Consider the following 15,261-nt stretch of genomic DNA (forward strand, 5'->3'; position numbering starts at 1 on the left):
AGAGCTTTTGAAATGTCCATACAAGATAGAAAATCTGACAAAAATCTGAAAAGGTAATTCCAGAGAAGGGGTACAGCACGGGTGAAATCCTGGAGGGAATTATGTTAGAAGAGAGACCAAGGTCATGAGAGGAATGAAAAGTGCGGTTAGGGTTGTATTTGGAAAGTAGGGTAGAAATATAAAGGGATAGTTATAGATATAAAGATAGTTGTTAAGGGCTCTGTAGGTCAGGGTCTGTGTCAGGAGGTTTGAATTTGATGGAGGGTATGGGGAGCCAGTGGAGCAATTGGCAGCAGATGAGGAACGGTGACAGAGAAAGATTAAAGATTAGGTAGTAATGTTGAGAACGTATTGGAGTGTTGAAAGGCTGAAGAGCGGGAGACCAGTTAGTAGAGAGTTGCAATAATGCAGATGGGATATTACAAGTGAAGTGACGCAGCAAATTTGGTCTGTTGGTTGGATAGTTGAGTTGTCAACAGTGATAGAGATGTCAGGAATTGTAAATAGAGCAGATGGCGGGTTAACCATAAGCTCAGTCTTGGAGATGTTGAGCTTCAGGTAATACAACGCCATCCACGATGCAACTCCAGAGAGACAGATGGCGAGGCGAGTTAGAAAAGATGGTGAAAAGTCAGGAAAGGAGATTAGGGTGTCATCTGCCATCTGCATATTGGAAACCAAAGGTTTAAGTTTTAAAGCTTTATAAGTTGTATAAGTTGTCCAACTGAAGAGGTATAGAACCCATGGGGTTCTGTAGAAACCGAGTCTGAACTTTCAGCCTCCAGGTCAGCTGTAGTATTGAGATAAAGCCAAGCTAATTCTGCAAGCATACAATTAGACAAATGGCTACCAACAACAACAAAATTTCCCTTTGTTATAGTTTCCTTACCACCGTTTACTGCCACGATTCTCACGGACATGAAAATACACAAAACAAACTTTGGTGTGATTTCTTTTCTCAGACCAGTGACTTTAAAGTAGGAAATACTAAATTATCCCAAAAACGGTTGGTACCACAGAACATCCTTAGAGTTTAGATGTAATGTATAAGAAACCCTTGGATCAGCACATGGCAAGATTGCTGTTAAGATAAATAATTAATATCTAATGAGGGAGATCAACAACTGAGTACAGACAGCTTCCTAAAGAACTACTTCCGAAACCAGTGATGTATTCAGCACCTAATGGGAAATGGGCAATAGCAGGAGTACTGCGTACGACTAATATAGGAGCAATTAGTATTCTGTTGTGTCTATTAGACACGAGTAACTTCTAATACCCATTTAAATGCTGGGCAGTTATTATTAGATCGCGCCAGACAATTACGTGTCTGCCAGACATAGCTCGGAACAGGCAGCAAAATTGCAGTAATCACACCTTTCTACGTTGGTGTGTTCAGAGTGGTGTCCACTGAATTAGGTTATGACCATAGCAGCAGTTCATATAAGCGTGAGGGCATTTGTTTGGAAGACAAAGAGAATAAGCCATGATCTATTCGCTCTATTAGAGCTTCTTGGTTGTTATATCTCCTGTGTTCTAAATTTGATAGAATAAACGTGGGAGTGTCAAAAATGTGACAACTTTAAGAGATGGTCAAATGTTCCATTACTACAAAAGTTGGATCCCTGCTTGCATTTCCATCTCTCCCTCTGGTTTGAGGTTGTCTTACTTGATGAGACATGATATTGTAACAAAACTGCGCTGTGAGACTTCACATGTTAGTTAATCTCTTAAAAGCTTATCCATAGGATTTGGAAACACTTGAGTTCTACGAGTCTGGTTGATGTACTTGTTTATTGCGAGATGGACACAAATATCTAAGTCACTCCAAGACCGAAGGCTGTGGAAAAACGGGTTTGTGTCCTGTTTATGTAGAATTCATTTATGGATACCTTTGGTCTTATCTCATAAGAGACTTATTGAGCTACTCAGCAACTCTGTTCTATCCAGAAAGATGGACACATCAAGATAGACAAATATCTTTGGTCTACTGTTTCATCTGTATCTCTAAACCAAGACAAACTGTTACAGGACAATTCTAAAGACTGTAATAAACAGACCTACATTTAAACCGATAGGATTCTCAGACCAGAAATTATGTTTTTTAGGATTTAAAAGGGAAAGCCTCACAGAAGAATGGTTTCATGCCTTGAGCATAAAATACAACGCTGTATACAGAATCTTATGTTAATGGTGGAAAAAAATGTGTTATTTCATTTTGCTCTAATAAACTGGAAGCTGCCACTGCTGTCAGTCTTGTTATATTTTGCATAATGGCTTTTCCTGCTCAAACACCACACAGATTCCATGAAATCAAAGCTAATGAAATCATGTTTATCCAATTAAATCCTTTCCTTCAGACGTTCATTATTCAAAGTGTTAGGTTGTGTGATTAAGACCGAGTCATTCTATTTTGTAAGGCAGTACGATAAGGAATCATGTTGTGTGTCTAGTAGATTAGCCCAAGATAAGCTTTAAAGAAATTGACTAAGCGGTCTGAAAACTTTCTCCCCCCCAAAAATAAAGCAGCACAATGATTTAGAAAATGTATTTTTAATCTGATACTAGACAAAAAATGGTAGTATTATTCCAAAATACTGTAGGAGATCCAAGATGTGCTTGTGCCCACCTTGTTTAGGGTGAGAAGCCTAAAAAAATCATTGTCAGGCCCCATCCAGGCCGTGGAGCTGCATATCTCTGTCCTGCTACAGTTTCCCTGTTTTGCTACAATCCATTCCTGGATTTCCTTATGCTTTGTACTGTGCTTCTGATTCCTTGATTTCAGTTCTGCTCTTTGCTTCAGCTCTGTTTCCCATCCGTTATGTTTGATTCAGTCTGCAGTCTACAGGTATGTCTCTCTGATATGTGTTTATTTTCAATGTCCAGTTTATTAGTACTTCCGTAGGCAGGGTTTAGCGTTAGGACCCACCGAATATTGGAGTACTTTGGCGTAGTGGTGGGCTAAGCATACTATTGCCATAAGATGCGACTAAATCTCCAATTGTTATCATGTAGTCTTAGGCTAGTCCTGTATTTATGTGTGTAGCCTGATCCCTGTAACCTGTATTCCTCATTCTGCAACCTGCTTTTACTCCTCTAGCTCTGTCCTGCCTTTTCTATTCTTACCTCCAGATATCTCTATATCCTGTTATCTGTACTGCATACTAGAGCCCTGCGCGGGACTACTTTTTTAATCCCGCTCCCGCCCGCTCCCGCGGATTTTAATCCCGCTCCCGCCCGCTCCTGCAATGTGGGTGTTCCGCTCCCGCCCGCTCCCACCACATTTGTGGCCAATCGTGCCCGCCCTCCTTACCGGATTTCCCGCGCAGTCCCGCGCGGCTGCCCTCGAGTTGTTCCCTCACGGCGTCTCTTCTCTTGCTCCGCCCAGGAACAAGGCGGAGTCACAGGAAGTGACGTCACATCACGTGACTCCGTTTTGTTCCTGGGCAGAGCAAGCTAGGAGATACTGTAAGGGAGCAGCAAGAAGGCAGCCTTGCGGGACTGCGCGGGATTACCGGGACCCGCAGGTACAGTGCCTGACTGCCCGCTCCCGCCCGCAGCCCCAGCAATACCGCCCGCAAGTTTTTTGGCGGGTCCCGCGGGACCCGCCTCCCAGTGCAGTCCTCTACTGCATACCTCCCGTTGCGGCCACACAACCCTGATGGCTCAACACACAGGGAAGTGTGGTTACACTGCATCTGTTTCTGTGTCTCCGCTCTTGCACCCTGACTCCTGCAATTCCATCATCGGGCACTCTGGGTCATTACAGTCGTCTGTATGGACCCAGTATGTGACAATCATCGCTACTTTAGATATAGAAACTACAGCCATTAATGAGAAGATACTTTGATGCTGCTTCCAATCTGTCAGGTTAGTTGTGTGGTTGAGATGTAAGATGGTTAGCACTGTTATCACCTTAAGGCTAGGTTTCCACTTGGGTTTTTTTTTTTTTGCAAAAACACCAAAAATAACGCCAATTCAGCCACACGGCGTTTTATTGGTGAAAAAACGCTGCGGCCAGATGTTAGCTGTTCTTCAATAGGAAATCGCACAATGCCATATCCACTTGGCTTTTTTCTGTTTGGCGTTTTTTCAGTCCTCTTTGGCGTTTTTCTGCTTTTTTGGCAATTTTTCGAAATCGTTGCATGTTGACACTCTGGCGTTTTTTGCAAGGAAATCTTGGCGTTTTTCTCCAATAGAAGTCTATGGGAGAGAAAAAACACCATGAAAACGCCATGTGGGTTTTTTGCCTTGGCGTTTTTTATGGCGTTTTTTTCCACAGTTACAATGTCCTACGAGAAATAGGTTGGAAACAAACAGTTTCACACAAAACAAAGTTCATATTTAATTTTACACCATTTGGAACAAACATGCCATTACAAACAAACATACCCAACTGGATCCTGCGTGCCAAAAGCAACAGCAAACAATTTGGACCATCATTTGGGGCCAATCTTCCTAGAGGAGCAGACATTCGGAATAAAGCATGCCTTACAAACCACAGAAAAGAGACAAAAGGGTCCGCCGGGGCGTGTTTAAGTAGAACTCTACCAAGGAAACAACATCAGGAGGGGGCAGATACTTGCCATTTATCCGAATCCCTTTTAGCTGGGTAAAAATTCTAACGTGTAAAGGCTGGAAAAACTGCCTAAGGTCAAAAAAGCTATTTCCACAGAAAGGCTAAAACGCCAGAAAAAAACCCCAGAAAAAAAACGCCAAAACGCAGGAAAATGCAGTGGCAGTTTTCTTGTCTTTTTCCTGGCGTTTTTCATTAAGAAACCTAGCCTAAGGAGCACCATCAGTTTATGGGTTGCTCATGATTTGTTTTCTGTACAGTAAATCCTGCAACCATCTTTTCAGTCTCTACACCAGCATTCAGTATAAGCGTTTGTAGGTCATTAAACTCTAGGTATCGCCACATTTGAGTTGAGTCACTTATGCTTCTCGATCCAGTTACGCAGAAACTGACCAGTCGCATTAACGGTGGATTCTAGGATTCATTTCTGTGTTGAATGACACACATTTACATTGGCCGCTCTTTTGGTGAGCGACAGAGGTAACATTTCATTGGTAGCTCTGCTAACTTAAATTGAAAACCAATAGTATGGATTTAAAATGATGTACTGTGTTGTTCGCGTGCAAGATACACATTCTTGGGAAATGCCACAAATATAAATTTGTATTTCGGTTCTGCACACATAGGCAGCAATGTGTTTACTTCTGAAATCTTGTAGTTCAGCTCCAGAACTGCTAAGCATAATGTATGCAGTGATTAGAAGCTGGCAAACAGGTGATAAGAGACTCCACAAAGATAATGAGAGGCTTCTAATCTCAGAACAACTGTCTGCTTTAGAATTTGTGGGAAAATGATTAAAGTTCAGCAAGATGGTCCAACGGTTAAAGGAACAGTCTAGCCCCCAAATCTGTTTAGTTTTTTCATGTATGCTGAAGTCTATTTTGCATGGACTCCAAAAGCATTCTACTGCATGCAAATTGAAATATACATTGTTTTGTTATTGGTGTTAGAAATTGCAACTTATATTTCAAGTATATGGTGACAAAAGTGCATGTTACTGCAAAACATCAGTGTTCATGTAACATACACGTGACTGTCTCTCCCATTCTGCTAAGCATATAATAGAATCATACTGAAGTATGCTACCACTTTCATTATAGGTAGCTTGGGGAGGAGTTAAATAAGACAAAAGTCTAACTTCTAGCTATAATAACTGAAGAGCCAACCAATTTCCATGCAGCAAAATATACTGGAGACCATGGACTTCAAAAATGCATTCTACATGAAGTTTGAGGTAGTGTGACAGGATAAACACCTAAGACTCCCTATGTCACCCTTTAATATGTGCGCCAGGTGCTACAGTGCAGGGACACAAACAATACAGTATCATTCAAATGTCTTTAATAAAAACAAGATATCATAGATATCTTCTGCCCTAGAGCCTGTCTCACACTTCAGCCCTAGAGCCTGTATCACACTTCAGCCCTAGAGCCTCTATCACACTTCAGCCCTAGCGAGAAGAGTGGGTAGGTAAGTCAGTGGTCAGTTAGCTCTGCTCTGCTTTGCCCTCTGTCTTCCGTGCTTACTTCTTCAGGATGGCAAATCGCCATACAGGGAACCCTCTTCCCTGGAAAGCTATTTTATGAGCAACTAGCTGCATGATGGTCTCCATCATAACCTGGCCAAGATCATTAATATATTCATAGTCCAAGCCTGCACTTGGGTCAAGCTGCCCAGCCTGTCACACACAACAACCAGAGCGTTCCCTCTTTTATGTGAAGTGGCTTTGTGTAAAGATGGGGCTAGCACCAGACAGACATTATTGGGAGAGAACTGGCTGGGAATTAGGCACGGAAGAAAGAAGAATCTGACCTGGAGAATCAGCTCTTCACAGGTATGCCTATTTGGTAGCCCTGACCCTGCACTTAACAGATAAGCCTCTAGACGTTCACATTCTACCTTTTTGGTTTAACATAAGAATTTGTTTATGCATTTCTAAACACATATATAAAAAGACAGCTGTATTATGTACGTAAATATATATATACAAACCCCCATTTGTCTATCTACTTTATAATAACAAAACATACCATCGGAATTGAAAATCTCACGCGCTTCCTAACTAAACCGCGTTCTGTGCGGTTGTGTATAAAATATGCAGAACCCTACCAGGCCATATTGCCATGGGCCGCGTTGTCAAGGTGACAGAGAAGCTCCAGGGATTGGGCGTTGCTTGATGAATCGTCAGGGGATTCATGGCTGCCCGACTCCAACTCCTTTGGTATCCTCCACACAGCAGCACATGTCATGACTTTACTGTCTGAAACTAAGCAACAAAGGAAAAAATAGTCAACAGATCAGTGAATGTAGAACACATCTGAAATGATGGCGCATTGGTATTTTTTATTTATATATATTTTTTTTGTTTTAAATAAGCAGCAGAATGCAGGAAGGAGATAGAAGCGAGAGTCTGAAGTTGGCAATCAGTCCTCTGCAGAACTTGTAATTAGCATATGTTTAACCCAATTTCTCCATGTTCTGAAGCCAGTGTTCATGTCTTGATGAAATTTTAATTCTTTTGGGAAGAAAAAAAAAAAAGGAAACAGAATCCCCTTAAACCATCTCTCTCTTTTTTGTTATGAAAATTTTGGAAGAAACAAATTTGCCTCGTGTCAAAGAAAACATAGTTATTAAAGAAATATGACCCTATATATATATGAAAATGGACCCCAACTCTAATTTGACTAACAGAGGCAACTCAATCCATCACACATAAAAAAACATGATATATTGTGAGCCTAAGGGCAAGGGTCTTCATTTCCTTTTTGTGTTGGTAAATTAAAGTTTATTGTTTTGTTTTTTGAACATGAGAAAAGGAAAAAAAACAAAGGAAAAGGGATACAGGAAAAGAAATCAAAGAAAGCCATCAAGTATCAGTATAAGGAAAGGAGACATACATTTCTCCATAATACCAAGAACGTGATATAAACTCATACCAATCATCCAACTGAATAAGTATCATTGATGTGTGGGGATGGGATTATGAAAAGAAGAGGAAAAAAATGAGGTGGCGAGTATTGTAATGGTGGGATCGCGGCCTACATCCAACTCCCCAATTAGGCCAAGAGCAGAAGGGTCTGTGGGCTAGACACAAGGGTCTTCATTTCCAATTGCTTTGTCTCGGTTATATTATTGAAGGGTAGATTCAGTCGTTTTCAGACTACTGCCCCCCAAAGGGTCATCGCTTGGGTAAAAGACAATGCATCCCAAGGTGCTTACAAAATTCTGTGTAAATTGGCAATATGATACAAAAAAAAAAAACAATAAGAATGTTTACTAAGAAAAGATGCAGAGGTAAACTTGTTAAACATTTTAACTTCTATAAAGAGATTTGATTGAAAGAAAAAAAAAAAGAGAGAGAGACATGTCTCTAACTGCAAAATATATTGATCATGTCAAGGTCCAAGTTTGTGATATACTTCGGCAGGTTTTCATTTATTTCATACATGGTGGCCCCAATCAATCCTACGTAAAGAGTCGTGTTTTTGAAAGACATCTAATGAGAAAGACATAGTATTTGATGGCAGATAAGAACCGTTCGGCCCATCTTGTCTGCACATTTTTCCAGAAGTAAAGTCCCAGGTCTTAATCAGCCCTTGGTCTTGTCTTAATTTTTGTATGGCTTTATGCTTATCCCATGCATGTTTAAATTCCCACGCTGTATTACCCTCTTTTACTTACGCAGGGAGGCTGTTCCGTTTATCTACCTCCTTCTTAGTAAAGTAAAACTTCCTTACATTACATCTAAACCTCTGACCCTCTAGTTTTAGATCACAACTTTTTGTTCTTTTAGAAAACTTGAAGCATTTGCACTGAAATAAAGTATACGGTCAAAGATCCTATAATCCCCACTTCAAATTTAAAAACTAGCCAATTCTAGCAGATCATTTGCAAAAATAAATAAATCAGTACAATAAACAGTGAACGACAATATAAGTAACCTTACCCTCGCTACCGTCACAGATGAACTGCAACCAAGCTCGTTCTATATGCTCGACACCCTGTCTTTTCACAGTGGGCCAAGTTTATTATTGCTGAAGTTCGAATTTTGCTACAAGCGCACATTTAAGAAGTTCTGTATGAACGGGGTTCTCATAACATTAATTGGCTTTCTATACTGTTACTGGCCTCATTGGCCATTATTGCTAATTTAACTGGTTCTATATTGCACTCTTATTTTACCTCTCACTGATTCTGTCAGCATAAAAATGAGCACAAGTCCCAACTACTAAATTAAAAGGCAGCGTTCCACCAATGGGAAAAATCAGGGCAGAGATTATATGTCCCATTGGCTGCGCATATTTCAACCTGTCAGTAAAACCTCTAGCACAGCAGTATCAGCAGGCGTCGCAACACTCGTCTGTCACCGTCAATACACCAGCAGAGCTAGCGGAGGATATCTTCACTATTGTATTTGTTGTAAAAGTCTGCCTCTAGAACAGGGCCCCCTGCAGCCAATAGGAAAAAAGCATTTGGAGATCCTAGTTCCAATTGGTGGCTCGCATTTCGGTAAGCCGGACGGCTTTCCCTTCACCTTCTCATTTAGTCGATATACTGCACCAAAATTACCGTATTTATCGGCGCGTAACACGCACTGGTGTATAACACGCACCCCCATTTTAACAAGGAAATTTGAGTAAAAAAAAATACATTTTAAATAAATGACTTGGAAGCTCTGAACTTAATGTTGGAATAATATTTATTACATTATAACATTTATTATAACATTTATACCACGTATAAGGCAAATATGAAAGAAAAAGCACCTCTTTGAACAAAAAAAATGAACAAAAAAAACCAGAATCACAGCTATCTGGAAAACCACACACACTCAGACACACACACAGTAAGACACACACACACTCAGACACACACATACAAACACACATACTCAGACACACACAAACATTAATTGTATATATTACTCCCTACCGTATATATTACTCTCCTGGGAGATCTGGTATGGGTCCTCTTTATCTTCCAGCGTTTTACTTTTTGTGCTGATGCCGGGGCTGGAGTGACTTCATCACCCGGCTCCCGGTATCAGAGAGGGCGCGCGAGAGAGCTGTGCAGGGGAAGATTGTGCAGCTCTAGGATTTATCGGCGTATAACACGCAGGTAGGGTTTCAACTTCATATTTTAGTTTAAAAAAAGTGCGTGTTATACGCCGATAAATACGGTACTCAGAAATGTAACTTTTAGTTTTTTTCTTTACAACTATTAAAAAAGCCTTTTGCTCTAATACCGGTCCTCATGGAAACCTTGACTTCTTGTTATTTAACCCATTCAATACCAAGGGTTTTAAGTACCCTAAATACCAGATTTTTGGGCCTTTTAAATAAATGTTGGTTTAATCAAGATTCTCACACACACTAGGCATCCTTTTTAGTATGGCTTTCTTTTGAAACCATAGAAACACTCAAAACATTATCATTGGGAGTGCTAATACGTAAAGAACAAAATTGTTTTTTTTTCAATTTAACTTTGGATTTATGTATATTCGCCAAGTTCCCCTGATCACAGTAATACTCTTCATTCATCCCTTACCATATAGTGTAGTTTGGTTAATGCAGTTTTGGAGGTAGAGAAGCATTGTGTTTTTGTGTTTTGATAATTTCTTTGCGCTAGGTCAAATGGATGTTGGTGTACTTTTTGAAGAAAAAAAAAAAGTTATTTTTTAATTTTACAATTAATGTATTTTAAACATTTGCACTGTTCCCAGTATAATATGGATAGATATCCTTTTGGAAATCTCTTTTGGATGTCAGTGATTTTTGTTTTCCTTTTTAACTTTATTTAGGACTTTTACCCCACTTCTTGAAAGACAGAGAAACACTGCTTCTTACTCTATTCACTCAGAACTCCCCAGCATTGATGATGATGGGAATGCACGGATCTCGCAATCAGGCATTCATGTCATAACGGTCTACCACCGCTCACACTGAGACCCATCACACTTGATCAGTGAGCAGGGAGTCACTGGTGCTGGCTATCGAGTCCAGGCCTGACGTGTTGTGAGGTGGCAGGGAGATGTCTGGCTGGATGTTTTGGATGAAGACCAAATATTCTTTAATACTTTCCTGGCACACTTTTAACTGCAAGTTCACACTGACCAGGGCATATCTGAAAGCAATGCCCCCTGGAGGCCGAGTACCAGACTGAGTCAAGTTCAACTCATGTATGCCATGAGCCACGTGATAAATAGGCTAGGCTTACAACATTAAAAGTAAAGGAAGTGTTTAACTTCTGTCACTAAGAAGGGCTACAGTGGATATAAAAAGTCTACATACCCCTGTTAAAATGCCAGGTTCTTGTGATGTGAAAGGTCCACTATAAATGTGACCTATAACGTGAACAATTCAATTGAAAAACAAACTGAAATCTTTGAGGGCAATAACAAAAGAAAACTCACAATAACCTGGTTGCATAAGTGTGCACACCCTTAAACTAATACTTTGTTGAAGCACCAAAACTAATACTTTGTTGAAAGGCAATCAGTCTTTTTGTGTAGAAGTCTATTAGCATGGCACATCTTGACGTGGCACTCTTTGCCCACTCTTCTTTGCAATAGCGCTCCAAATCTGTCAGGTTGTGAAAACATCTCCTATGCACAGCCCTCTTCAAATCACCCCACAGATGTTCAATTGGATTCAGGTCTGGGCTCTGGCTGCGCCATTCCAAAATGTTAATCTTCTCCTGGTGAAGCCATGCTTTTGTGGATTTGGATGTGTTCTTTGGGTTGTTGTGCTGAAAGGTGAACTTCCTCTTTATCTTCAGCTTCCTAACGGAGGTCTGAAGGTTTTGTGCCAAAATTGCCTGGTATTTGGAACTGTTCTTAATTCCATCCACCCCAGGCCTGACTAAGGCCCCAGTTCCAGCTGAAGAAAAACAGCCCCAAAGCATGATGCTGCCACCACCATGCTTCACTGTGGGTATGGTGTTCTGTGGGTGATGTGCAGTGTTGTTTTTGCATCAAACATACCTTTTGGAATTATGGCCAAAAAGTTCAGCTGGATGTTTTTATTTGTAAGAAAAGGCTTATGTCTTGCCACCCTACCCCATAGCCCATTCACATGAAGAATACGTGTTGTGACATGTAGCACACAGCCAGTACTTGCAAGAAATTCCTGCAGTTCCTTTAATGTTGCAGTAGGACTTTTGTAAGCCACCCCGACCAGTTTTCTTCTCGTCTTTTCATCAATTTTGGAGTGACGTCCAGTTCTTGGTAATGTCACTGTTGTGCCATATTATCTCCATTTGATGATGACTGTCTTCACCGTGTTCCATAGTATATCTAATGCTTTGGAAATTATTTCGTACCCTTCTCCTGACTGATATCTTTCAACAATGAGATCCCTCTGATGCTTTGGAAGCTTTCTGCAGACCATGGCTTTTGCTCTGAGATGCAACTAAGCAAATGTCAGGTAAATCCTATTAGAACAGCTGAACTTTATTTGTGATTAATCAGAGTCATTTTAAAGGAGGGCAGGTGTGTAATGACTATTTAACATGAGTTTGAATGTCATTGGTTAATTCTGAACACAGCCACAGCCCCAGTTATAAGAGGGGTGCACACTTTTGCAACCAGGTTATTGGGAGGTTTTATTTTATCTCCCCCCTCAAAGATTTCAGCTTGTTCTGCAATTCAATTGTTCATGTTATAGGTCACATTAAAGGTGGAAAAAGTTCTAACATTATTTATCTTTGTCTTAATCTTTAACATCACAAAAATCTGGCATTTTAACAGGGGTGTAGACTTTTTATATCCACTGTATCTGCAGACACAGAAAAGGCAGGGGGTTTTAATTTTTATTTTACATTTCAAGAAATAATTTAAAAAACGGCCAAAAACTAATAAGGAGACATCTTTATATCATGCTTATCGCTTTGTTGACAATAAACTAAACACACAATTATGCCTATAGCATTTTAAAAAGAAGTTCTGAAGAGTTCTGAAATCACGTAGAAAGAGAATGCTGCATACAAATGGTCATTCTTGGAAAATACAGGGGTGCGAGATTCAGGCACAAGCATAGGATTTGCTCTTTTGGGAAATGGTGATAAGTGTGTAGACCAGCCATCCATCAGCTACAACTGGAGAATTCAAGAATGTCCCATTACTGTGCAGAGAAGTAAATAAAGGCAACGATTAACTCTACAAACAGGTTAGATCCAGGAGCATAACATGGTCTTAGGGGACCCTTTGAAGTTGGAGAAAAAACATGGCTGCTAATGGCTTCTGGAGTTATTACCAAGCATGCACAAGGTGCTTCTTATATCACACCACTAAATTAGAGGTCTGACTACAAGACTAAGATCCAGCTCCCCCGCAGCGCTGCAGGTGACCCAGATCCTCCTCTCCCGCAGCCGGTTGCCGTCTGTGCTATGCGCACAGACAACCTCTGCTGCTGCCGACACTTCCGCTGGGGCTTCTATGATGGAATGCCGGCATCACATGACCTTCTGGGGCCAAGAAGCCAAGGAATCTGAAGCACGGAGGACAAGTCTAGGGAAGCACTGGTAAGTCGGGGGTGGGTAAGAGTGGCATAAGGGGGGTATAAGGGCTTTCTGGAGGCAGAGTGGCATACAGGGGGTTGAAAATGAATATTAGGGAGGCAGAGTGGCATATAGAGGGTTAAAAGGAATAGCAGGGAGGCAGATTGGCATATAGGGGTGTAAAAGGCTTATGTGGGAGGCAGAGTGGCATATAGGAGGGTATAAAGCATATCTGGGGGGTAGAGTGGCATATAAGGGGGTATACGGCATATCTGGGGGGCAGATATGCATAACTGGGGGACAGGTTGGCAAATATATAGAAAATAACAAAAATGCATTTTTCTCAAAGTTATTAAATATGAAAAAAATAGTTTACATGTGAATCAATATTTACTAGTAAAATGTATTTACTATAGGGTAGTCTTATAGTCAGGCTCTTTTTTCCCCTAAATTACTATTCAGATTTCGGGGGGGGGGTCATTTTATAATCAGGGTCATCTTCTAATCGAGCAAATACAGAAGTTATGCCTCTAGTTTGGGATTATGACCTCTTGTCCTAGCATCCCTCCTCCTTTTAATTAGTGCTATCAAATTCTCTGTTTTGTTTCCCAAACACAATGAAGGGAAAAGCACAAAGGAGGACACCGTGAAACTTAAATCATCTTAGGAGATGCAGAGGTGTGTGCGGAGACATTAACCCTTCATGAAATGGAAGAACCTGCAATGCGCCGAGAGGGTTAAAGATTTTGTGTCGGAAATTCTGCATAAGGAATCAGTGGGATAACAGGTCTGGATTCTGATTACAGCTGTGTGGGGACTCGTTAGCAAGCATTACAACTCACAGCTGTTCAATCATCCGCCTTTTGTTCCTTACATCTCCTCATGCTGTGTAACCCTGCGACTGCCAGAGACGCAGCTTGGCTGCATACATTTGCTGTGATTTTGAGCTCTCACAGTGTTCATAGACAGGGTTGGGGAAGAGGAGAGGAAAGGGGGGGTGCAAGGGGAAAATCCGCCAGCTAAGCAATTTCCTATCAATGCCGTCTAATCTTATCCACATTTCGCCAGTGAGGGGTTGATGACAGGGCTATGTCTCGAAAAGCAAAGTTCGGGTTTCCAGAGAGCCAAACCGTTGAATCCCAAGCTAAGGCGGAACACTTATTTTTCCTGTTATGTACCTGTAGGATTATTGTTTGAAAATCAGATAATCAGGTTAGAACGTGGAGTTCTCTAAAGTGCAACAAGAGGCATTTTCAAACCTTCCGTCCGCTGGAAAATACAAGGTCTGTAATCTGTGTTATCCTATACTGCCAGCATATATAAAGACACACATACAGTATTTAGATGTAAAGCTATGTATATGGCAGTGCAAACAATTGTAGGATTAAGTCCTGCGTGTAGCAAGCCAATGCATACCTGCTGATCGCATGAATCTACATTTCTAGCCAACACATATGCATGTATTTTGGCCACCACAGTGTATAGATCAAATTTCATCACCCAAATGTGGGCACATCGCTGCAAGGCTCACACTACACACCAGCATATCGTGTATCACCCAAGGCTTATGACAGCCCCCACAGCACAATTAATTGGCGGAGAACCCTCTAATTACACACATATACAAGTTTACAACTCTGATATCTGAAGAGTGTATTGAACTGATGGGCATAGAACCGTGAATGTGTTGTGGCCTTCAGCCTGCGACCCACTTGCTGCTGCCAGTGTTCTCATGACCGAACGTTCACATATTACAGGTTTGCCAAAACGCACTGGTCCCATTTCCTAACAATGGTTACAATGTTTTTTTTTTTTATCGGAGCCAATTTTGTAACTAACATTGTTCTCACCAATGTTTAGCAACTAGTTGTGCTCGTAGCCAAAGCAAATGTGGTCTATACTCGCTGTCCGCATTTACAGAATATTAAGTGCATCTTTAAGAAATGAGGTGCAAGAATACTGCATGCCTCTTCCATTCACTGTGTGGACACAGGATTTGAATCGAAGAAGCCAAGAACACAATGCTCTGAGCATTCGGTGTCACCTCGTCTGTGATTGTTTCGTGATCCTTTAATGCCCTCCACACCTTATTCCCTACACATGTCTAGAACTGCTAATAGAAAGTGTGTTTTTTTGTTCTAAACACAAAGAGACAGCAGATGACCGGGTATGCTCCCTTTGCAGTCTGT

General features: G+C 41.0%; 1 protein-coding gene across 1 annotated transcript in view; it reads right to left on the reverse strand.

Annotated features, from left to right (window-relative positions):
* The window catches only part of EIPR1 (EARP complex and GARP complex interacting protein 1), a 75,782-nt gene that overhangs the window by 33,627 nt on the left and 26,894 nt on the right, over positions 1-15,261 (reverse strand). Inside the window, exon 4 of the mRNA XM_053459038.1 lies at positions 6,686-6,842. Coding sequence (XP_053315013.1) covers positions 6,686-6,842 — 157 coding nt within the window. The remainder of the gene's footprint in view (positions 1-6,685; positions 6,843-15,261) is intronic.

This window comes from Spea bombifrons, chromosome 3 (assembly GCF_027358695.1).
Source record: "Spea bombifrons isolate aSpeBom1 chromosome 3, aSpeBom1.2.pri, whole genome shotgun sequence".
Taxonomy (NCBI): Eukaryota; Metazoa; Chordata; class Amphibia; order Anura; family Pelobatidae; genus Spea; species Spea bombifrons.